General features: G+C 44.1%; 2 protein-coding genes and 1 long non-coding RNA gene across 4 annotated transcripts; 2 read left to right on the top strand and 1 right to left on the bottom strand.

Annotated features, from left to right (window-relative positions):
* Positions 1-666: 666 nt before the first annotated feature.
* Positions 667-4,895, bottom strand: LOC115541741 (cilia- and flagella-associated protein 47-like). Its single transcript, XM_030353589.1, has 7 exons — positions 4,883-4,895; positions 4,616-4,699; positions 4,186-4,339; positions 3,798-3,985; positions 3,280-3,448; positions 1,609-1,789; positions 667-1,158 (listed from the first exon to the last, which is right to left on the bottom strand). Exons 1-7 carry the CDS (start codon positions 4,893-4,895, stop codon positions 943-945), a joined length of 1,005 nt encoding a protein of 334 aa, XP_030209449.1. The 3' UTR covers positions 667-942.
* A 6,639-nt stretch (positions 4,896-11,534) lies between these two features.
* Positions 11,535-13,777, top strand: LOC115542410 (uncharacterized). Of its 2 annotated transcripts, none has more exons than XR_003976517.1 (4): positions 11,535-11,656; positions 12,499-12,632; positions 13,264-13,376; positions 13,654-13,777. It is a non-coding gene; the product is annotated as an uncharacterized LOC115542410 (long non-coding RNA). The 2 variants fall into 2 exon arrangements; XR_003976516.1 differs by having other exon boundaries at positions 13,657-13,776.
* A 2,863-nt stretch (positions 13,778-16,640) lies between these two features.
* LOC115542340 (zinc finger protein 501-like) lies at positions 16,641-18,113 on the top strand. The gene has a single exon (XM_030354594.1). The coding sequence runs from the start codon at positions 16,712-16,714 to the stop codon at positions 18,032-18,034; it is 1,323 nt and encodes a 440-aa protein (XP_030210454.1). The 5' UTR covers positions 16,641-16,711; the 3' UTR covers positions 18,035-18,113.
* The last annotated feature ends 6,870 nt before the right edge of the window (positions 18,114-24,983 follow it).

The raw sequence follows: 24,983 nt of genomic DNA, 5'->3' as shown, positions 1-24,983 counted from the left end.
CATGGGAGATCCCATATGCAGGAAACAGACTCAATGACTACTATCGCTGAAGATGTGGTACTACTCATTAGTTAGTTAGTATGAGTAAGATAATTTTTGACCAGAAGAAACTGATGTTTCCCATTTTCGACAGTCTATATAAATACACTCCCATGGCTGCTCTGGCCACTTCCATGGGGGAACTGCCTCTTTCTCTGACACATTCCTGTACTTTGGGCATATTTGACCGCTATTCTCAAAGTCTTTAACGTCCTTATCAAGGCGTGTGCACTCTTTCAACAGTTAAGGTCTCAGTATCGTGGTATGATTATCCTTGAACCAATTACACACAATCTGCTTTAACTGTGTGTTCCACACGTGTTTCAGTGTGTTTTGAACTAATCTGAAACAGCTTTGATCGTACACACAATATTCATTCAATGTAGTGTGTGTGCGTGTGTGTGTGTGTGTGTGTGTGTGTGTGTGTGTGTGTGTGTGTGTGTGTGTGTGTGTGTATGTCGGTGATCACGCTTGCTGGGTCAACTGACTGCTGCTAATGCAGTGAGTGAGGTACCGAGCGTATGTGATGCTTGGCCGTTTTGTGGCTATGTAGGTGTCGTTCTGAGGAGACAATGTTAGGTTTGTAACTGCCAAAGTGTTTTTTATGCAAGACTATAAATATGGAGAAATTGGCAACAAGAAAATCCCATGCTGCATTTTGATTGACAAGCCCTATAGATAGAATGGAGGAGTTTGGGTCAAGCGTTGGTTAATGCACAGCAGGTGAACCTTAACCCTGAGCGTGGATACTGTGTAAAGTGTTCCACTGCTCAGGGGTTCTGGCTGCAATGCATTGTGGGGATCGTCCCACATCTGCTCAAACACCTGAACATCAGTAATGACTTGGTTAAAAAAAGTTGTGTAATGAATGAGTTTGAGACAGTTGTTTTGCTGGTGTTTGTTTTATCTCTGAAACGTCACTTTAGAAGGGGAGGAGTTTGCCAGCGCCGGCAGCCGAAGGTTCCGAGTGACGTAGTTCCGCGTGCGTTTATTGGCCGGGCTGATGGCTTCCTGGGCTGTAAGGTTCCTATTGGCTGATACGGGTGCGCGGGGCGGGGAGACCTGGCCGGGCTCAGGGAGAGTCCCTTGGACCTCATAGGTCCAGCGCTTGTCCGCACCCTACATGGACACAAACATGGAAGCAAACATGGCGGCCGGGGCAGTTAGTGCCACAACCTGGTTTTAAATAAAGACATTTACAGAATAAGATTCCCGTTGAGTTGAGATGCAAAGTTACATCTGCTTGAGGCTGAGAACAATGGAAGTATAACGTACATTTGTTGAACAACAAACAACCTCAATCCAAAATGCTGCACAAGCAAGTTTAAAAAGTGTCAGTAAACTGTTGAGATTATATTCTGTTTCATTTAGTGAATAGTAGTGCCTGTGGGTATCAGCATGTGTCTGTAACTGTGTGTGTGTGTGTGTGTGTGTATCTGTGTGTGTGTGTGTGTGTGTGTGTGTGTGTGTGTGTGTGTGTGTGTGTGTGTGTGTGTGTGTGTGTGTGTGTGTGTGTGTGTGTGTGTGTGTGTGTGTGTGTGTGTGTGTGTGTCTGTCCTGGGGGTGTACCTGGACCAGCACCAGATCACGGATGGGGTTGTGCAGATGGAGGCCCGCGGTGGAGCTGATGCCCGGGCCGGCCGCGGTGACGGCGATATCGTCATCAACCCCCTTCTCCGTGGCGACCAGTGTGAGGGGAAAGGTCCAGTGTGCGCCGGACACACACCGCACTGCCAAGAACACGGAGCACCTACACAAACACACACACACACACACACACACACACACACACACACACACACACACACACACACACACACACACACACACACACACACACACACACACACAAATGGTACGATACATTGCACTCCTTTTGCCTTGTCTCAGGGTGTTTAGCAGATTGATTATTGGTCTCACACACACACACACACACACACACTCCAAAATGAGTCTAACAAAATCCGACAATGTATTGCTGTCAGATCTCCCCTGGTTTTCTGACCCTCAAAGGAGCGTGAGCCTTTGAATGAGTGAGTGACTGAGTGACTGAGTGAGTAAGTGTGAATGTGCGTCTGTACTGGGTTACCTGTGGGGCCTCCGGGAGTTATTAGCGACTATTCTACCAGGGTGTCTGTGTGTTTACGTGTGAATATGTGCGTCCGGCGACGATTAGCGATGTAAAACCAGATGTAAAGCTAGCAGATGCAAATCCTGCATCACCTCCATGACATAGGAATGACTTTGAACTCCAGCAGCCAGTAGTCATCCCAAGGACCGGCTGTTGTGTATGCAATGCAAACAACGCAGTGCTGCTCTCCATCTCAAAGTAATAGACCTCTGAAGAATAAGTCCCGCCTCCGAGACTCTGGTTCCCTCAGTCAAATGTCTATGTTTAATAACATGGGGTTTAGAATGATGGTACATAACAAACTCCATCATTCAAAATGATTGAGTTTGGGTTTTTGGAATGTCGTTGCCGTTAAAGTAGCATGAATAATCGTTTACCACTTCAACGGCATCAACAATCCAAAAACCCAGTCGAAACTAGATGGTTATTTCCCATAGACATTTGACAAAGGGAACCGGGAGGCTCGGAGGTGGGACTTATTCTTCAGAGGTCTATAAACGGCTTAATCACTTATAAGTGACACATTATACCACCAGGTGCGAGTGGGATTAGCCGTTACTAGCCGTTTTGGAAATCCGTCTCCAGTGACATGATAGGTGGGCGTGTCCAACTAGATGTATGATGGATAGATCAGTCTACCAGCCTACCCAGTGGACTGTAGCAAACATTGCTCATCTATCAGTCATACATATAGGTGGATACGCCCACTTGTGATGTCAGAACGGTTGATGTAACGGCTAATCACACTCACACCTGCTGTTATAATATGCCACCTTTAAACGGCTACGTTCAAGACGGCGTCTGCCTTGCCCGACGCGGTGTGTATGAACAGAGTAGAGAAGGAGAGAGAGAGATTGTCCATTATCACAGTAAATCAAGAATAATTGGTTAGTTGACTGGTTGAATAAACAATATGCGATATTAGAACTAATTGCTGAATTGTATTAATAAACATCACTAGTGAATGATTGAGTGTGCGTGCGTGCGTGCGTGCGTGCGTGCGTGCGTGCGTGCGTGCGTGCGTGCGTGCGTGCGTGCGTGCGTGCGTGCGTGCGTGCGTGCGTGCGTGCGTGCGTGCGTGCGTGTGTGTGTGTGTGAACTGGGGGTACCTGTGCGGTCCCCGGGGTGTGTAGACCAGGTTAGCGGTGAGCGCTACAACGCCAGACTCGGGGTCTCTGCAGGCGGCCGCGACGGAGACCGCCACGCACTCGTCCACCAAGGGGCGCTGCTCCTCATTATCGCAACGCACCTCGCACTGGAAGTCGTCCACACACACCGCTGGGACGGGAAAGAGGAAGGGGGTGAAACAGTGCATTCAGCAGTGCAGTATCATGCGTAAAAGGTGCATGAAAGTATTGCCGACCACTAAGGGGCAGAAAGTGCTCTACAAGTATAAGCTTGGTACAAGCTAGTGCTGCAAGACCCGTTTTCCAGATTCAACAAGAACCAAGTCCAGCCTAGTCCAGGTAGGACTCGAATGAAGAGTTTGTTATTTTGCGATTTCGGCTCCTCCCCTACCTATACCTCCGAACCAATAAGCTTCGACCCTGCAGGGATTGGCGGTTGCAAACCGCAAGCACCCAAAACAACCCGGCAGCCCTTTAAAAGACCCTCGGTCCACACGCACCTCCTCCTTCCTGTCCAGCCGCGCCTCGGCCACCGGTGAGCCGGACCTCCAGCGGCTCCTCCAGACGGCCCCCCGCCTGGCACTGGACCAACCGCAGTGGCACCGTCTCCGACGGCGGCCCAGGGAGGCCACGGAAGGCATACGCCCAGCGGACGCTGGCTGCTTTCCCCTCTTTGATTTCTGCCGGCCTAGCAGCAACATTTGAGCAATAAAAAACAAGCATCATATTAAGATATCCTTTGTAGTTTATCTTTGAGGTATTATTATGTAGCAACCTCATCAGCTTTTGCCTTTGATGCCAAAGACTTTTAAAGAGTAAAATAAGAGTAAAATCAACCAAATTAATCTTTGGTTGATTTGGGTTTGGGTTTCATCAACATCCCCCCACCTGGTGCTGTCGGGCTGGTGGGACGCTGCGCTGGGCTCCGGGCCCTGGAGGAGGGGCTGCAGGGTGATGTAGAGCCAGGCCTGCTGCGGTTTCATGGTCTCGGGGGCGAACACCACCGGGACGTCCAAACAGGCCCCGGCCCCGACCCGCAAGCCTAGCGTAGGGATCACATGTGAACCAACCTTACCAACCAAAGGCTCCCAACCTTTCCCGGCCCGTGACCCAGACTTGGTAACTCTTTACATTAAAGTTTCATTCATCAACCATTCATAAAACTAAGTAAAAGCAGAAATAAGCATTATAATACGACATTAGCATAGGGTTTAGGGATACCCTATTAAATAAAGCATCCGTTGAATAAATTTGTCGCCACCTAGTGGAGAGGAGAACAAGTCCAGGACAAGGGTATTGAAATAGAGCCAGAGCTCACCTTGGGTACGTCTGAGAGGGACCCAGAATACCTGCTTATCTCTTTTAACTGCTTGGCCGCTGAAGGCCCCACCCGGGTCCTCATCTGGGAAGAGGGGACAATATGGGGATTTAAAAGGGGCCAAACGATGAGGTCAAACTTCAGGGAACGCACTGTCTGCGCTGATGGCACGTCGCCCACAAAAACAAGTGACCAGGGTTGCCATACCATCATTAATGATTTTATATTTCATGCAGTGGTCAAATGTCTTAGCTGTATGTACCCTACGGTGTTGATGCATTTATATCACCATGCGACGAGACCGTATGCGAGCGCATGCGTGTGTAGAGACCTGTGAGTGAGATGCTGAGCAGGGCTGGGTGCCACACCCACTCAACAAGAAACACCACGCTGTTATCTGAGGGGGGGGTGGGGTTGAGAGAGAGCCGTCAGTGTAAAAAGACACTTTTATGCAGAAAGATTACACAAACTACAATGTTAATCAAATGAGTGTGTGTGAGTGTGAGTGTGAGTGTGAGTGTGTGTGTGTGTGTGCTGCTCGACTGTGGTGCAACCAAGATCTGCGACACACACACACACACACCAACCATGAATAATGGCATTAGTTTGTGTGTGTACGTGTGCGTGTGTGTTTGTGTGTGTGTGAGTGTATGTGCCCATGTACACCTACGGTGCGTCTCCCATCCGCCTCCAGCTTGTAGTTCTTGGGGTTGCTGTTAGCGACCTTCAGCTCCAGAGACTCTGCTGTGGGGTTCGCCAGGACGATGGTCTGTCTGACCCACCTAACACACACACACACACACACACACACACACACACACACACACACACACACACACACACACACACACACACACACACACACACACTACCCAATGTGCTCTATTCTGGGCAGTGGGCAGCCAATCAGGAATCGATTCATCAGAGATCCCTTTTTCCCTTTTAACATAAACTTGCCCAAAATGTTCAAAGTATTTTCTAAAACTTTGGACAGGGATATTTTTTTGGTCAAAAGCAAGAACTGGAAAATACAATTGAATGTTAAACAATGGACGACTGGCTAGGCTAAAGGTAGCATTAGCAGGCTAGCTCTCCCTGGTAAGGCACCAGCTCTCTAATCGCTTGGCGGGGGTCAAAATGTGATTGCAAGTATCGAACATTGTATCATAGCATACTGCCAAATGTCTCAATGAAAGTACTTCAGGGTAACTTTGCACACTGAAGCAGATCGGAAAGATAGAACATGGAGAGAATAGTAAATCAATGTTAGATGTTTTATAACAATGCCAATGTGTTGTGTTAAATGCGTGTGTTGTTACTTGCATGTGTTGTTACTTAAATGCGTTTAAATCAGGGCTAGCGTCGTCTCTCGTCCCATTCCTGTTTTCACACACACTGATGTGCGGTTATCATTCTAACAGTGTGTGTGTTTGTGTGTGTGTGGGTGTTTGTGCGTGTGCATGTGTCTACTTACCTCCCAACCTCACACTGTACGGGGGGCAGTGTGGAAGGAGGGGGACTCACAGCGACCAGCTCCAGCTGGTACCACAACTCGCCCAGAGACTCTGACTGAAACACCACACACACACACACACACACACACACACACACACACACACACACACACACACACACACACACACACACACACACACACACACACACACACACACACAAACAGTAACATTTCAGGCTCCTGAATCTCGTCATGTATTCAATATCCTATATTGTGTGAGTGCGTGAGTTTGTGAGTGTATGTATATGTGTGTATATGTGTGAGTTAGTGGCGGCTGGTGGTTTTTAAAGTGAGGGAGGAAGGACTGCGCGCTTGGTTGCCATTGGCCTGCTTGCACAGTTGGTGTATGGTGGCATAAGAATGTGAGACTCAAGTTGGTTCAGGGTGTTTTGGTGAACTACAAAATAGTAGGGAGGGATAGTTATGTGAATAAAATTGATACAAAGCCACCAGTGGCATTCTGTAATTTGAAAGCTGGTGGGCAGCATGTCTTTGAAATGGACTACAAGGGCAGAAGGAAAGAATGCAAAGCCCATTAGCCAAATCAGGCCTACTCTTGATTTGTACAAGTCAATAATAAAACCTGGGCCTATTTTTGCCCTCGACTCACGACCAAAAGTGATGCCATTTAAAATGCATCATGCTCTGAATCATTCACCCTTTCCACAATATCAAACAGAACGGTAAGAGTAACAAACTAGTAAAAGAACGAGAACATTATTTCAAACAACCTGGGGTCTCATTTATAACCGTTGCGTACGCACAAAACGGGGCTGAAATTGGCGTACGTGACTTTTCACGCCAAGGTTGTGATCTATAAAAAACCAACTTGACGGGAAAATGTGCGCAGCCCTAAGCAAACTCTGACCCATGCGTACGCATGGTTTGGAGGAAAAGGAGAATTGGCGACACAGACGGTGTGGTGGTGAACTGAAGTCAGACCGAAGAATTGCAGAGTGAGAAGAACGATTATGTTTTATCATCGCCCTTCATCAATTTAATTTCAACCCGTATCATGCGTTAAATCCTAATCAGAATAATTTAAGTCCACTGCGTTATTTCTCAGTTATAACTCCAGAAATATCTCCTTAGAATAGAAATAAAAAGAAATTCTCTATATTTAATCCCGTCACTCCATACTGTCCACTGACGGCGTGACTGCATGGAATAAAGCATCTGTCCAACATGTGTCAATAACATAATATTTTTATGGGACACTGTAAACACCTGTAATCCTTAGCCCAAGTGAAGGAGTTCAAGTAGGCTACCTCGGGGTCTTGTTCGGGAGTGAGGGTATGGAGCGTGAGATTGGGCGGAGAATCGGAGCAGCGGGGGCGGTATTGCGTTCGTTTTACCGCACCGTTGTAACGAAAAGAGAGCTGAGCCGGTCGATCTACCGGTCGATCTTCGTTCCTATCCTCACCCATGGTCATGACTCATGAGGGCTGGGTGATGACCGAAAGGACGAGATCGCGGGTACAAGCGGCCGAGATGAGTTCTCTCAGAAGGGTGGCTGGCGTCTCCCTTAGGGATAGGGTGAGAAGCTCAGCCATCCGTGAGGAACTCGGATTAGAGCCGCTGCTCCTTTACTTAGAAAGGAGTCAGCTGAGGTGGTTCGGGCATCTGGTAAGGATGCCCACTGGGCGCCTTCCTTGGAAGGTGTTTCAGGCACGTCCAGTGGGGAGGAGACCTCGGGGAGGACCCAGGACTAGGTGGAGAGATTATATCTCAACACTGGCCTGGGAACGCCTCGGGATCCCCCCGTCAGAGCTGGTCAATGTGGCCCGGGAAGGAGAAGTCTGGGGCCCCCTGCTTGAGCTGCCCCCCCCGCGACCCGACCCCGGATAAGCGGACGAAAATGAGATGAGATGAGACTGTAAACACATAATCAAATGTCAATTAAATCCCAAGTGTGAAAAACCAAGCCACACTCATCACAATCGTTGTCCGTTACTCTTGATGCTTTTCATGAAAAATCAGCCATTAAAAAGGGGTTATGTTCAAGAACATTTTACGTAGGTGATTACAAACTGATTATCCTAGGCGTTCTCGTCAGTCTTATTACCGTAACCCTATAAATACAGAGGTGAGCGCCGGGGTAATGCTGCACCATGGCACTTCTGGCGGACCATGCAAATTGCATGATTCGGAGGGAGAGGGTATTTAGGGACCATAACGATTTATATAGGCTAGATACAAATATGTAACTCTATGTCAGACCACTTCTTTTTTTAATTCTGGGACAGTGCGCTCCGTGCTACTGACAGAGTTCACTGCTGCAGCAACATGTTGCCACTCACTCTGCTTTTTGTTGTTGGCGATCCCAATCCCGTGACCGCCGAACAAAACTACCTTTCGGGCCTCCATCTCACCCACAAGTGTCTCCACTTCAACCTCCGTGAAATTTCGCTTTTTTGATTTTCTCAGTACTTCTGCCATTGTTTCCAACAAGACATAATACCGGCATCTGAGTCTGTTTTATATGCAGATCGCATTCATGAGGTAATTTGCATTGACCATTTATGGTTAAAAAGGGGCGTGTAGAGGGCGGAACGTGAAGCTGATTCAGCTGCGCACAATTGTAGTCAGTATGTGATTTATAAAGCAAAGATTGCGTACAGGTGTGCGTACGCAGTGTTTTATAAATCCAAATATTTTTTGGCGCACGCAAAACTTGGCTTCTGGGCGTACGCACATTTTTAGTAACGATCCCACGCACAGTTTTATAAATGAGACCCCTGATCACAACGTTGTCGCCTTCTGCTGCTAGTGGTGGCGGCTTGTGCTGGCGACGGCTGTTGGTGGTGGTGGCGGCGGCGACTGCTGCGATTGTTGTCCTTCCTTTCGACCTGATGCACTTTACTATCCTTAACCTCAGCCTGATGTTTGTGTAGTATTTTCTTTTTTAAATTAATAACTTATAATATTCCTCCCTGTTCCTTCACTTTGTTCTTGTTTTACAAGTTAGACATACACGCACACCTGTTTACACATTTGCTGTTCTTGTTGCACACATGACTAACATTGTTTTATTTATTGATACCCCCTGGCTCTACTTTGCTGTTCTTGTTCACTTACTGTACGTTTGCTTTGTTGTTCTTAGTCCTTGTTCCCACTTGTTTTTGGTTCCACAAACCTCAGCCTGATATATCTGGCATCTCAAACACTGGGTCCAGCTTTACCATCGCCTACTCCTTTGCAGCGTGCAGATGTTAGGCAGTGGAATCTGCATTTGCTGCAGGGTTTTATAACCAGTGGTCCATTTTACTTGTATTGCTTTTTTAATTGTCTCCTTTCCTCACCGTATTCCTCTCTTGTCAACACTTATATATACAATATTCATCCCTGTTCCTTCACTTTGTTGTTTTTCAAGTTGGACACACACACACACACACACACACATTCTTGTTGTCTAAAAAAATACTTTCATTTGTTATTCTTTAATATATGTGATACTTTGTGTTCGGCTTAGTCTTAAAAGTAGCATGGTTGTGTGGTCAGCTCCTGCCTCATCAGAAGAAGTTGCCTGGAAACTAAATGCTAAATGGACTGTTGCTACTCTGCTTTCTCAATCGCTCTCTGACCACGGGTACGTGAATCGGAATTACAAGCAAAATCAAGAAAATGTAATAGTCCAGTTGCGCTAAAATGAACATCTTGAATCGTCTTAAATTTCAGAACAGATGTAAGGTTAAGCCACTAAAGTCAGTAGCCTAGTGCTACCCATGCTTACACGAACGTGAAGCTTTACCTCAAACTTAAAAACGTATCTAAGTAGCTTGCAGTCGTCACCCCACCACTCCAAATGTAAAACTGACGTTTACAAATATGCAACAATGGTCAGAAAAGTACTTGTGTTTTTTAATTTATATTTACCATTCAATATTGCAATCGCTGCAGGCAGTCCCATTGAAGAACACGGCAGCGCGGCCTGTTTTTGAACTATACAGGCTTACATGAACCACGTGATCAGAGATCAGAGAGTGTCGCGACCATAGATATATATAGAACACTAGATATGATAAAAAAAAAAAAAAAAATTATAAATGGCCTATTGTTAACATGGGCTATTAACATGATTGATAAATGTGTCTCTTGTTTTCTCTGATTAACAATGTCTCTGTGTTAAGGACAATTCTGGAGGAAATAGGCCTGCAGGGGAAGGTGACTCCCCCGCAGGCAAAGAAAAACTTTTGCTGAAATTTGTTTTGATACTGCTCTTGTTAACTGCCATGATTGATTTCCTCTGCCTTAAGATTGCAAGTATCCTGGGTCAGGAGAGGGGGTAGGTGGGAAACCCACTGCTGCCACTTGGCCCTGGTTTGTCCCCATGGATAAGGTATTGGATTGGGACAGAGGCATTCCACCAACCCCCCTGTCCTAATTGCATCCATCCCTGAGAACACACCAGGGCCAAGTACAGCAAGTACAGCAGTGGTAGATCAGGAGGTGGAGGACAAGGATCAGGAGGAGGAAAGACAGCGAGGGCCAAGGTCCAGACCGTACCGACAGCGATATATTGATGCACTTCTTATGACAAATGTACTTATTGTAAGTCGCTTTGGATAAAAGCGTCTGCTAAATGCCCTAAATGTAAATGTAAAATGTAAATGTTCCAGTTAATAAAAGAGGACATGAGGCTACAAAGGGCGGCAGAGGAGAGGAAAGCCCAGGAAAGCAGGGAAAGAATGGATAGGTTTTTCTCAATTTTGGAGCGTTTGGTGGACAAATAACTTATGTTCTGTTATATTTAACACATTGTTTATTATTATTTACATATTTATTGAAACTAACTTATTTAATTAACTATTTAACTAACTTATTTGATTAACTATTTATTAAAACCCTTACTAACTTTTTTGTATTGACTAATGTATTCGTATATAACTTATAAAACATATATACAACAATAAAACTATTTACAACAAACATTCATGTGACTACTTACAACAATTATTATGAAACTACTATATACAAAAACATAATGATCAATAATAATTGTTGTTGGTTTCTTTTTTTCGCGCTGTCCGGTTTAACTTCTGTTTACTAACAGGTCAGTTCAGCTGTCAGGGTTGCTAGGTGACAGGAGCAGCGTGGTCACGCAAGTGAAAGGGCGGTAACGGTTTGTTACGTAAACCAGAAATGCTCCGTAGGCTAGACCGTCCCATTTCTTCGGCCTTCGGAGTGTCCTTCGCGGTCTACGAAGGCCGCATCCTTCGAAGGACGCGGTCTACGAAGGATGCGTCCTATGAATTGGGACAGTCCATGCTCTGGCAGCATCTTTAGACGGATGAGGAAGCCGGAGTCAATACGTCATAGGCCACGCCTACTGGATACAAACGCAGCGCGGGAGTCAGATGAGGTCAGGAACGTATGGCCGTCCCGTTTGACGCGGCAGCGCCAAACATTTCACTGACGACTGCTTCCTCAACTTGGGCCAATACAGAGCTGGACTTGCTCATCGTCTGAAAATCAAGTCTGGATCAGTACCAACTCTCCTCGGCTCAGCTACAAACCTCGAAAAAGTAAGTTAACTAACGCCATATCATTGTGTTGCTTTACTGTATATGGTTACCTTGTTAGCATTATAATGCTGCTTTAGCATTAGCGCTACAGCTAACAGCCAAGTTACTGTCGCTAATGTTACGGTAGATAGTATCAGTTATGTGTGTAAATACCATGGACCTATTATAGAGAAAGGACAGTGGACTAATACATGGCCGCCCATTCATTCCTATAAATACACACACTGTAAGTCGAGTGTGCATCTCAGCAAGCATGGGGCATCACACGAGAATGGGCACAATTCAACAAAGGGGCTACAGGCACTTATCTCTACTGCTTGGATACCAGGGGAATGCAATGTTTAACGATGTCTGCTCATACTACAACAAACGAATTCAACTGTATTCTACCGGGCACTGGACCGCAGTAGTTCTAGCGTTTTACTGATGAGGAGATTGACCTGTTAAACTCATCCTAAATACATATGGTGCGTTCCAGGTAACCCGTGTTTTCGCCCCCTTCTACCCTCTTGTACTCCCAGATATAACTGGTTATTAACGGGCAAAAAAGTGTACATGAAGCGCACTATTATAGGCATGTTTTCCCCTTCACACCTGATTCAAATCAAAGGGTTATTAGCCGATTTCGGCAGAGCTTGATGTCATGGAATTGGGTTGTTGAGATGAACTATAAAATATGTAAACAAATCAAGGATGTAATATCATTTCATAGAACTCATTTTAAGTATCAGGCTAATGTAATTCACTAAACATGCTTCTCTTGTATCTTCTTACAACTTGCACCTGGAATACATACAAGGTAAAAAATTGAGTACTGATTTTTCTTTGTTCTCTCTACGCAGGCCAGCTCATCAAGTGCTTACATTCAGCAGCTTCTCTCAAGGGATGTTGCCTGCCAGACAGAAAACCTGGAAACGCATATTTGTAGGCACAAAGCTGTCCTTAAAGTCTATGCAGCCCCATTTTAAAAGTGAAGGTGTGTACATTACTCATTGAGTATTTTTTTTCTTTGATTTGGTAGATTCTAGGCAGCATAGATTCTAGGCTGATGCTAGATTCTATCTGTGCTAAAAAGCCTGGTAATCTTTGGAAAAGCATCAGGACCAGAGCCCTGCTAAAACACGAGTTAAACTTGGGAGTTGCATTTCAAAGATGGAATCAGTCAAGAGTCCAGAAGGGTTTCAAGACAGATGCCAATCATGCCACATGAGCTGGTTTATCATTCTCAAACATCAATGAATTCATAATGCATGAATGTTAGCTGATCAGCGTAGAGGGAAGGAGACGTTCTTTCTTTTTAGTGTCAAAATAGAATTATTGTGCTTGCCTCGCATGTCATGTTGTGATCAGATCACTTTGCGCTGGTGTTCGTTGAGTGTCCTTAACCTGGCCAACCACTTGAGCTTTGAGTCTAAGGAGGAGGGTGCTGGAGGTGACGTCCCTCTCCAAAACTGTGAATCTTTGTCAGCAGTACCCATTTTAAACCCTCTTTGTCAATGTTACATACATTTAAAGAGTTTCTTTCACATGTACAAATACACAATGCCTCCCTTTATGCAAATAATGTACCAAAACAATAAATTTTTCCTTTTTTTCTCCGTCTACAGAAGACTGCGATGCCTTTGGAGACCGTAGCACTCAGCGTGGCGTCACCTCAGAGATTCTGGGTGTGGTCGCCCCTGGCTCCTCCCACTGGTCCAGTCACAGCGAGGAACTGGTGGTTAGCAAAATAAAGAATATGTTTGCATTTTTGCACTTGTAAATAGTTAATCGCGTTTTAGCCTACATTCAGATGTGAACTAATTCTTGCAGGCGAGGGTCTTGAATCAAAATAAAAAATACGCTGGCAAGACATTGAAATTGCAGGGCGTGCCAAGCTGCGACCGAACCAGCTTGGCAGTGTAAAAACGCCCAATCTGTCGGTAGTGGGGATTGACAGCTATACTGTGAAAATGAAAGGATATGTCTTGTGTGTGTTTCCTTCTTTATGTGGAAAGCAGCAGACCCCAGACACCATTTCAATCAAGGTTGAAGAGGATATTGGTGGAGGCTTGCCCGCCGTGGGTTAGTATTACACATTGAATCTATGCAAGAAAACAACCTTGATCAACTGAGAATGTACTTGTTTCTACCTGCGCTAAAAGGCCTGGTCCTCTTTGGAAAAGAATCATGACCAGCGCCCTGCTAAAACACGAGTCAAACTTGGGCGTTGCATTTCAAAGATGGAATCAGTCAAGAGCCCAGATGGGTTTCACGACAGATGCCACATGAGCTGGTTTATCATTCTCAAACATCAATAAATTCATAATGCATGAATGTTAGCTGATCAGCTTAGAGGGAAGGACACGTTGCTTTTTAGTGTCAAAATAGAATTATTGCGCTTGTCTCGCATGCCATGTTGTGATCAGATCACTTTGCGCTGGTGTTCGTTGAGTGTCCTTAACCTGGCCAACCACTTGAGCTTTGAGTCTATGGAGGAGGGTGCTGGAGGAGACGGCCCTCTCCAAAACTGGGAATCTTTGTCAGCAGTACACATTTTAAACCCTCTGTGTCAATGTTGCATACATTTTTAAAGAGTTTCTTTCACGTGTACAAATACACAATGCCTCCCTTTATGCAAATAATGTATCAAAACAATTGATTTTTTCTCCGTCTGCAGAAGACTGCGATGCCTTTGGAGACCGTAGTAATCAGCGCAACGCCACCTCAGAGATTCTTGGTGTGGACGCCCCTGGCTCCTCCCACACGTCCAGTCACAGCGAGGAGCTGAAGATTCTGAGCGTCTACGGAAAAGGGGAGGGCCCACTGGCGGAGGACGGCCATGACACCCTCTTCACCGCGTCAGAAGTGGAGGCCCTGAACTCGCTGCCTGCGGACCAAAGCGTGGCCAAGAGCCTGGAGCGCGGCGAGCGGCTGGTCTGCCGCGAGGAGCTGCGTGTGCAGGTTGGAATTCATCTTCTCATTCACCCTCCAAAAGAGAGGCTTCCTCTGTTACGACTCTGAAAAACATGCCCGACTAATCTGTCGGTAGCAGTGGCGGCTGGTGGTTTTTAAAGTGAGGGAGGAAGGACCGCGCGCTTGGTTGCCATTGGCCTGCTTGCACTGTTGGTGTATGGTGGCATAAGAATGTGAGACTCAAGTTGTTTCATGGTGTTTTGGTGAACTACAAAATAGTAGGGAGGGATAGTTGTGTGAATAAATTTGATGCAAAGCCACCAGTGGCATCCATGTAATTTGAAAGCTGGTGGGCAGCATGTCTTTGAAATGGACTACAAGGGCAGAAGGAAAGGATGCAAAGCCCATTAGTCAAATCAGGCCTACTCTTGATTTGTAAAAGTAAATTTGGTCCTATTTTTGCCCTCAATGAATGAAGTTATTGGATGTAATTTAGCTATGTTTATTTTCAGATACAATTGTTTTAAGAAAAGACTGACCAAAAGTGATGCCATTTAAAATGCATCATGCTCTGAATCATTCACCCGTTACACACCATTTCCACAATATCAAACAGAACGGTCAGAGTAGCAAACTAGCAAACGAACGAGAACATTATTCTAGATTCAACCTGATCTATAGGCATGGCGCCTAGCAAGGAAAGTCGCATAGCAGCACCAACGTGAACTTGACACTACTCGTGGCGTTTGGTTGCCCTATCAAGATTTTTCACATCAGGGAAACCATGAACAGCCCACGTTGGAGATTTGCCATTATTCATTAGCAAACAGGGCCAACAATACAGTCGATTGCTAGTAATGCTACCAGTAAACCATGAGCAAACCATGCAAACCATGTTGATCCCACCACGACACTGACGTTGCCATTACCTTTGGTGATCTCGATTTTGCGAAGTGGTCTACCTTTTTCTTTGGTCGCTAACTTAGCACTGTAACCCAATGAATAGAATGCTTTGTGTAATTAAACATGAACAATGTCCTCTGTTTCCAATGTTTCCATTGTACACTTTCGCAAATGTTAGAATCTCGTTATCCTTCAGATGATTTCACCTGCTTTGCGAGCGGCAATGGGGACAGAGCGGGTTTGTTTGTTATCGACAGCGTTACCAGATTGGGTAAATTTCCCGCCCAATGATAATTTTCCCAGCCTAAAGCGGTTAAAAGTAGGCCAATTGGGTGGGAAATCTGCCCAATCTGGCAACATTGCTCACCAGCCAGGGATCCTGCTGATTGGTTAATAGCGCAGCGCGACTAGATGTTTGCGCGAATCAGACGCCTGTAAGGTCCCACCCACTCAGAGTAGGACTTTCCTCCGCTCTCCCATTGAAACCCATGTTATTCACCGGCCACCTGTACTTTCTGAGAAATGAATGGGAGTCAACGGAGGCTGATGGAGGACCTTCCTCCCTGAAGTAATTGTCAAAAGGCGATAGGGGGTGCTAATGTCCCTTTACCCAGGGAAACGAACATTATATATTCAAAGGCATTAAAATAGTCATATTTAAGGGCATTAATTCATAACGGTAGTCTGGGCCATCTACATTTTTTATTCTCAACAATGTTAAGGAGGATCTTCCTCCCTCTCCTCAATGGAGAAGCCTCCACTGATCGGTAGTGGATTGGATTGACATCTATTCTGTGAAAATGAAAGAATGTCTTGTGTGTGTTTCCTTCTTATGTGGAAAGCAGCAGACCCCAGACACCATTTCAATCAAGGTTGAAGAGGATATTGGTGCAGGCATGCCCGCCGTAGGTTAGTAATACACATTGCATCTATGCATGAAAACAACCGTGATAAACTGAGAATGTACTAGAATCTGCCTTCTCAGTATGAGCCTTTAACCCATGACCATCCAAAGGGCGACAAGGAAAATGCATAATCAACAAATAGAAGTTACAAAGAATGTCAAAATATAATTCTTACAATACACAAGTGTGTACAAAGTACATACTGTATACCGTACCTTTTGTGAAAATGATTAATTACTTTCTCTCTTTCTCTGTTTTCCTCTCTGAAGAAGACAATGACATCAGAGACTGCAGCACGCAGCGCGGCGCCACCTCGGAGAGTCTGCGTGTGGACGCCCCTGGCTCCTCCCACATGTCAAGTCACAGCGGGGAGCTGTGCATCCTGAGCGTCTACGGACAAGGGGAGGGCCCTCTGGCGGTGGACGGCCATGACACCCTCTTTGCCGCGCCAGAACTGGAGGCCTTGAGCTCGCTGTCCGCTGACCACAGCGTGGCCAAGAGCCTGAACTGCAGCGTACGGCTCGTCCGCCTTGAGGAGCTGACTGGACTTCAGGGCTGCCGCAAGGGCCGGCTCGGTGTCTTGTGTGGAAAGGTTATTCCCAACAATGCCAATATGATCGTCCACATGATGCCTCACTCTGGGGAGAAGCCCTACAAATGTGACCAATGCACAAAGTGCTTCAGTCGGACAAGCCACCTGAAGCGCCACCTGAGGACTCACTCTGGGGAGAAGCCCTACAAGTGTGACCAATGCAAGATGCGCTTCAGACAGAAAGACCACCTGAAGAACCACATGAGGACTCACTCTGGGGAGAAGCCCTACAAGTGTGACCAATGCAAGATGCGCTTCAGACAGAAAGACCACCTGAAGAACCACATGAGGACTCACTCCGGGGAGAAGCCCTACAAGTGTGACCAATGCACGAAGTGCTTCAGTGAGAAAGGCACCCTGAAGAACCACATGAGGAGTCACTCCGGGGAGAAGCCCTACAAGTGTGACCAATGCAGTAAGCGCTGCAGTCGGAGAGGTGCCCTAAATAGCCACATGATGATTCACTCCGGGGAGAAGCCCTACAAGTGTGACCAATGCACGAAGTGCTTCAGTGTGAAAGGCACCCTGAAGAACCACATGTGGACTCACTCCGGGGAGAAGCCCTACAAGTGTGACCAATGCACGATGCGCTTCAGACGGACAAGCTGCCTGAAGAGCCACATGAGGACTCACTCCGGGGAGAAGCCCTACAAGTGTGACCAATGCACGAAGCGCTTCAGACGGACAAGCTACCTGAAGAGCCACATGAGGACTCACTCCGGGGAGAAGCCCTACAAGTGTGACCAATGCACGATGCGCTTCAGTCAGACAAGCCCACTGAAGAACCACCTGAGGACTCACTCCGGCGAGAAGCCCTACAGGTGCGACCAATGCAAGAAGGGCTTCAGTCAGACAAGCCAACTGAAGATCCACCTGAGGATTCACTCCGGGGAGAAGCCCTACAGGTGTGACCAATGCAAGAAGTGCTTCTGTCAGAAAGGCAACCTGAAGATCCACCTGAGGACTCACTCTGGGGAGAAGCCCTGCGTTTGTCTGCAGTGCAACGCCAGCTACAGCGACCCAAGCAATTTGCGTGTGCACATGCTCAAGCACAGTTTGGCACGGGGTAACGGGACGCTTTGATTGAGACCTCTGTCTGGTATTGGTTTAAATTACTGCTTTTAGTTTTTCTTTTCATCACGATTAAACGCTTTCAACTTTTGATTCGCTTTCTGTTTTTATTAATAATCGATGTCTGTGTTGAATAACTTATTTCTAGGACACTTCTGACAGCAAAATATTTGATTTAATGTAGAGCTTGATCAGGGGAAGATACAGGCAGAAAAGTTACCAAGCATACAGTCAATGAGACGATGGGTGTACATGATTCTTATAGGAAACGTTCACATCGTGGGTAAATACAAAGGTCAGGGGGAGGGGCCTTCGTGGAGTTTAGGATTGGCCAGAGGAGACACCAAGTTAAATTGTAAAGAAGTCTGTGGATTGGCCTCAGTATCAAACTTGGTGCCCACAGTTGCAAATGCAAACTATCTAAACACCTTTCAATTAGAGAGGGCGGAAGGTATCTCTAGCGATCTGATTGTATCATAAGCGATAATGGTTGAAGATGATCCTTTTTAAAAGGTCCCTGGTTAAATGTCTAGATCTCAGTGATGCTCAGTTTAGGCCGGTCCTCCCTCTAGAATGCAGCATTATTCTAACGGGACAAAGTCAGAAGATTCCTAGCATTGGTCCCCCTTCACTCCCTGTTTGCAGCGGCGGCTGGTGATCCAATTCGTGGGTGGGGTGCAGTAATGGACGGGGGTCCTCCCCAAGAAAATATAGAATTGGTTTCTGGGATGCCCACTAGCTAAAAAAATATTCTGATTCATAGCCTACATCCTGACTTGCAGGGCCTGGACAAGCTTACACTGCTTTCACTTTCATTCCACTAGCCATTGCTATTTGACCCATGGTTGTTATTCTGATATTGAGGCATATCATGATCAATGTCCTATAGTGTTTTACCGGAGTCTCATGTGTATTTCAAATGCAGTTTGGGACCGTTGTGTATATATTTTTTATATGCTACATGCCAAATGACTTAATTAATATGTAACTTACTTGTTCCTTTTAAGTATAACATTGCATCTTTGAGGAGTCCAATTCCTCCACTGAAATGGGTAGAAAGTGCTTTTACGGCTCTCTGCTAATTAACAATCTATCACTTCTCTCTGCATGTAGTCATGTTTCGCAATGCACGAATGCTGCTGAGGGAGGTAGCCTATTAGATTCATTGGCTGAATTGTCCAATCAGCTCCAAATTACTACAATTAGTTGAAACACAAGACACAGTGTAGTGTCAAGTGTTTCTTTAATACTCTTGGTAGGATAACAAACCTACCATGATTAATCGTTCCTTATGTCGTGTGGTCATGTACAGGGGTTGGGTTTGTGTCGGGTCTCCTCTTTTTCTGTTTACTAATTATTTTGGTCTGTCTGTCTGTCTGTCTGTCTGTCTGTGTGTGTGTGTGTGTGTGTGTGTGTGTGTGTGTGTGTGTGTGTGTGTGTGTGGAAAGTTCCTAAGCCAGAGGGAAACTTTGAACCACTGCAAAAGGCTTAAAATGTACCACTATACCAAAACTAAAAAGACACTTTAGAAAAAAATAATGAATTGTTATGAGCTGGAGCAGTGAATTTCTGTTTTTCTTTTTTTGTTTGATGGTTTCGGTTAATCTGTTCAAATATTGTGTTATTGTTTGGTCCAAAAGCTTTGATTTCTTTTAACAAACGAGCTGAACATCATCATCATAATTATAAAAAACGGTATAATTTGAACTTCATTATTTATTGCTTAGGATTTTTTTTTGCATTTATTCTGTTTGTATTATTTTTAATCATGTTTAATAAAAAAAAAGGGAAATTACGGGGAAAGGTTACCTCCCCTTTCTCTTATTTTGCCCGCCCAGATTATTTGTCCCGACCGCCCATGAGAAAATGAGTTAAGAACGTGTACACACAGTTCTTTCCTTGAGAGACACCGTGGCCGTGTTCCAATACCCGTACTGTCCGTACTGCGTACTCAAAATTTGAGTACGCAGTACGTTCCAATTCAGATCCGGCGAAAATAAGTATACTTCAAGGACCCGGATGCCGTACTCAAAATGGGCTAATCGTGAAGTGTGGATCGAAGGACACTCTCCGTACTCAACGGCAGCCATCTTAGCTAAGTAGCGGAAGAGGCGGAGCCAGGCTGAGCCAAAGTCGGCGCATTTTCCACATAGCCTGCATTAATAGTCATTTTGTAGTTTTTAAAGCTTTTTATAGCTGCTAGGCGTAAAGAGTTCACCGTTCAAAGCGGGATGTTTATTGCGGGGGAGGAGCCGCGGCGGCAGTCGTGATCGTCATTTCCGGTAAGTGAACCACAGAGTACTCGATTTGGAACAGCACTCACATCTGAAAAATTAGCGTACTCAAGTGAGTACGGATAGTGCAGATAGTGTACTTCCTTTAAGTGTACTCATGGAAGTACGGGTATTGGAACACGGCACGTGGCTTGCAAACGAGCGAATCATCGCAGTTGCTCAGTGTTTGGATGTAGAAAACCTCGAAAAAGTAAGTTAACTACGCCATATCATTGTGTTGTAGTGTATATGGTTACCTTGTTAGCATTATAATGTTGCTTTAGCATTAGCGCTACAGCTAACAGCCAAGTTACTGTCGCTAATGTTACGGTAGATAGCATCAGTTATTTGAGCAATAGATCAAGCCAGGCTGTGGTATGTGCTCATTATACCACTGTTAAGGGGCGTTGTCCGGCCCCGACGCGCAGCGACTGCGGTCAAGTGAGCCGCCATTCGTTCATCCGCGGTTAAGCCAGCCGTCACACAAAATCTTCGTGCGCCTTTACTCTAAACATCCTTTGGTTGGTATCTCGCAACGTTTTCAAAATAAAAGCCTTCACCTACGTGCGTAGATATATAGAACACTAGCTGTCTTACGGCGGCGTCTAGAATGTCCGCACTTGCGGACATCTTGCCAGTCAGCTGCTCACCCATAACATTGTGTTGGTAGCGGTACATGTACTTTTTAAATAACCATAACTTGCTACATTTTCAAACGGTTTACCAACGGTTTGCTTTCTTACAAACATTATTAACGTGGTTATAATATTATACCTATTTTAGAACATTTAAACTTTTTAAAAAATCTAAAATAATTATTCATCAGTATCAAGTATACAGTGCCGTAACTACATCTCTGATATTTATAACAAAACAAACTGTTTGAAAATGTAGCATGGTGGTTATGGTTATTTAAAAAGTGCATGTACCACTACCAAGTCAACAGTGTTATGGGTGAGCAGCTGACGGTGGCAAGTTGGCCGCCAGTGCGGACCTTCGAATCCATTGACCAGCAGAATATGCATGCGTACGTTTTTCAAATGACATTTTCTCTAAATCTATACAGTAAAATCAAATGGTTCCTTGTGTACAAATAGTCAGCACACCGGTTAATATGGTAATATCAGTCAGTGCCTGAACTTATGCGAAATTCTGTCTTTAGCTCACTTCAAAGTGCTGACATGATGCAATTTGCAAAGGTGAGAATATGCATGTGTACGTTTTTCAAATGACATTTTCTCTAAATCTATACAGTAAAATCAAATGCTTCCGTGTGTACAAGTAGTCGGTACACCAGTTAGTATGGTAATATCAGTCAGTGCCTGAACTTATGTGAAATTCTGTCTATAGTTCACTTCAAAGTGCTGACATAATGCTATTTGCAAAGGCGATAATATGCATGTGTACGTTTTTCAAATGAAAATTTCTTAAGATCTATACAGTAAAATCACATGGTTCCTTTTGTACACGTAGTCAGCACACCGGTTAATGTGGTCATATCAGTCGGGGTTAGGGAACCCTAACCCTAACTACTTGTACACAAGGAACCATGTGATTTTACTGTATAGATTTAGAGAAAATGTCATTTGAAAAACGTACACATGCATATTCTCGCCTTTGCAAAATTGCATTATGTCAGCACTTTGAAGTGAGCTATAGACAGAATTTCACATAAGTTCAGGCACTGACTGATACGACCATACTAACTATTTTACCGACTACTTGTACACAAGGAACCATGTGATTTTACTGTATAGATTTAGAGAAAATGTCATTTGAAAAACGTACACATGCATATTCTCGCTTTTGCAATATTGCATTATGTCAGCACTTTGAAGTGAGCTATAGACAGAATTTCACATAAGTTCAGGCACTGGTCGATATGACCATATTAACCGGTGTGCCGACTACTTGTACACAAGGAACTATGTGATTTTACTGTATAGATTCTGAGAATTTTTCATTTGAAAAACGTACACATGCATATTCTTGCCTTTGCAAATTGCATTATGTCAGCACTTTGAAGTGAGCTATAGACAGAATTTCACATAAGTTCAGGCACTGGTCAATATTACCATATTAACCGGTGTGCTGACTACTTGTACACAAGGAACTATGTGATTTTACTGTATAGATTTAGAGAAAATGTCATTTGAAAAACGTACACATGCATATTCTCGCTTTTGCAATATTGCATTATGTCAGCACTTTGAAGTGAGCTATAGACAGAATTTCACATAAGTTCAGGCACTGGTCGATATGACCATATTAACCGGTGTGCCGACTACTTGTACACAAGGAACTATGTGATTTTACTGTATAGATTTTGAGAATTTTTCATTTGAAAAACGTACACATGCATATTCTTGCCTTTGCAAATTGCATTATGTCAGCACTTTGAAGTGAGCTATAGACAGAATTTCACATAAGTTCAGGCACTGACTGATATGACCATATTAACCGGTGTGCTGACTACTTGTACACAAGGAACTATGTGATTTTACTTTATAGATTTTGAGAAATGTTCATTTGAAAAACGTACACATTGCATATTCTCGCCTTTGCAAATTGCATTATGTCAGCACTTTGAAGGGAGCTATAGACATAATTTCACATAAGTTCAGGCACTGGTTGATGTGACCATATTAACCGGTGTGCTGACTTCGTGTACACAAGGAACTATGTGATTTTACTGTATAGATTGAGAAATGTTCATTTGAAAAACGTACACATTGCATATTCTCGCCTTTGCAAATTGCATTATGTCAGCACTTTGAAGTGAGCTATAGACAGAATTTCACATAAGTTCAGGCACTGGTCAATATGACCACATTAACCGGTGTGCTGACTACTTGTACACAAGGAACTATGTGATTTTACTGTATAGATTTAGAGAAAATGTCATTTGAAAAACGTACACATGCATATTCTCGCTTTTGCAATATTGCATTATGTCAGCACTTTGAAGTGAGCTATAGACAGAATTTCACATAAGTTCAGGCACTGGTCGATATGACCATATTAACCGGTGTGCCGACTACTTGTACACAAGGAACTATGTGATTTTACTGTATAGATTTTGAGAATTTTTCATTTGAAAAACGTACACATGCATATTCTTGCCTTTGCAAATTGCATTATGTCAGCACTTTGAAGTGAACTATAGACAGAATTTCACATAAGTTCAGGCACTGACTGATATGACCATATTAACCGGTGTGCTGACTACTTGTACACAAGGAACTATGTGATTTTACTGTATAGATTTTGAGAAATGTTCATTTGAAAAACGTACACATTGCATATTCTCGCCTTTGCAAATTGCATTATGTCAGCACTTTGAAGTGAGCTATAGACAGAATTTCACATAAGTTCAGGCACTGGTCAATATGACCATATTAACCGGTGTGCTGACTACTTGTACACAAGGAACTATGTGATTTTACTGTATAGATTTAGAGAAAATGTCATTTGAAAAACGTACACATGCATATTCTCACCTTTGCAAATTGCATTATGTCAGCACTTTTAAGTGAGCTATAGATAGAATTTCACATAAGTTCAGGCACTGGTTGATATGACCATATTAACCGGTGTGCTGACTACGTGTACACAAGGAACCATGTGATTTTACTGTATAGATTTTGAGAAATTTTCATTTGAAAAACGTACACATGCATATTCTCGCCTTTGCAAATAGCATTATGTCAGCACTTTGAAGTGAGCTATAGACAGAATTTCACATAAGTTCAGGCACTGGTCGATATGACCATATTAACCGGTGTGCCGACTACTTGTACACAAGGAACTATGTGATTTTACTGTATAGATTTTGAGAATTTTTCATTTGAAAAACGTACACATGCATATTCTTGCCTTTGCAAATTGCATTATGTCAGCACTTTGAAGTGAACTATAGACAGAATTTCACATAAGTTCAGGCACTGACTGATATGACCATATTAACCGGGGTGCTGACTACTTGTACACAAGGAACTGTGATTTTACTGCATAGATTTTGAGAAATGTTCATTTGAAAAACATACACATTGCATATTCTCGCCTTTGCAAATTGCATTATGTCAGCACTTTGAAGTGAGCTATAGACAGAATTTCACATAAGTTCAGGCACTGGTTGATGTGACCATATTAACGGGTGTGCTGACTTCGTGTACACAAGGAACTATGTGATTTTACTGTATAGATTTTGAGAAATGTTCATTTGAAAAACGTACACATTGCATATTCTCGCCTTTGCAAATTGCATTATGTCAGCACTTTGAAGTGAGCTATAGACAGAATTTCACATAAGTTCAGGCACTGGTCAATATGACCATATTAACCGGTGTGCTGACTACTTGTACACAAGGAACTATGTGATTTTACTGTATAGATTTAGAGAAAATGTCATTTGAAAAACGTACACATGCATATTCTCACCTTTGCAAATTGCATTATGTCAGCACTTTTAAGTGAGCTATAGATAGAATTTCACATAAGTTCAGGCACTGGTTGATATGACCATATTAACCGGTGTGCTGACTACGTGTACACAAGGAACCATGTGATTTTACTGTATAGATTTTGAGAAATTTTCATTTGAAAAACGTACACATGCATATTCTCGCCTTTGCAAATAGCATTATGTCAGCACTTTGAAGTGAGCTATAGACAGAATTTCACATAAG

Source organism: Gadus morhua, chromosome 4 (assembly GCF_902167405.1).
Source record: "Gadus morhua chromosome 4, gadMor3.0, whole genome shotgun sequence".
Taxonomy (NCBI): domain Eukaryota; kingdom Metazoa; phylum Chordata; class Actinopteri; order Gadiformes; family Gadidae; genus Gadus; species Gadus morhua.
The sequence above is the reverse complement of the archived record's forward strand: the minus strand, read 5'-3'. Positions and strand labels throughout refer to the sequence as shown.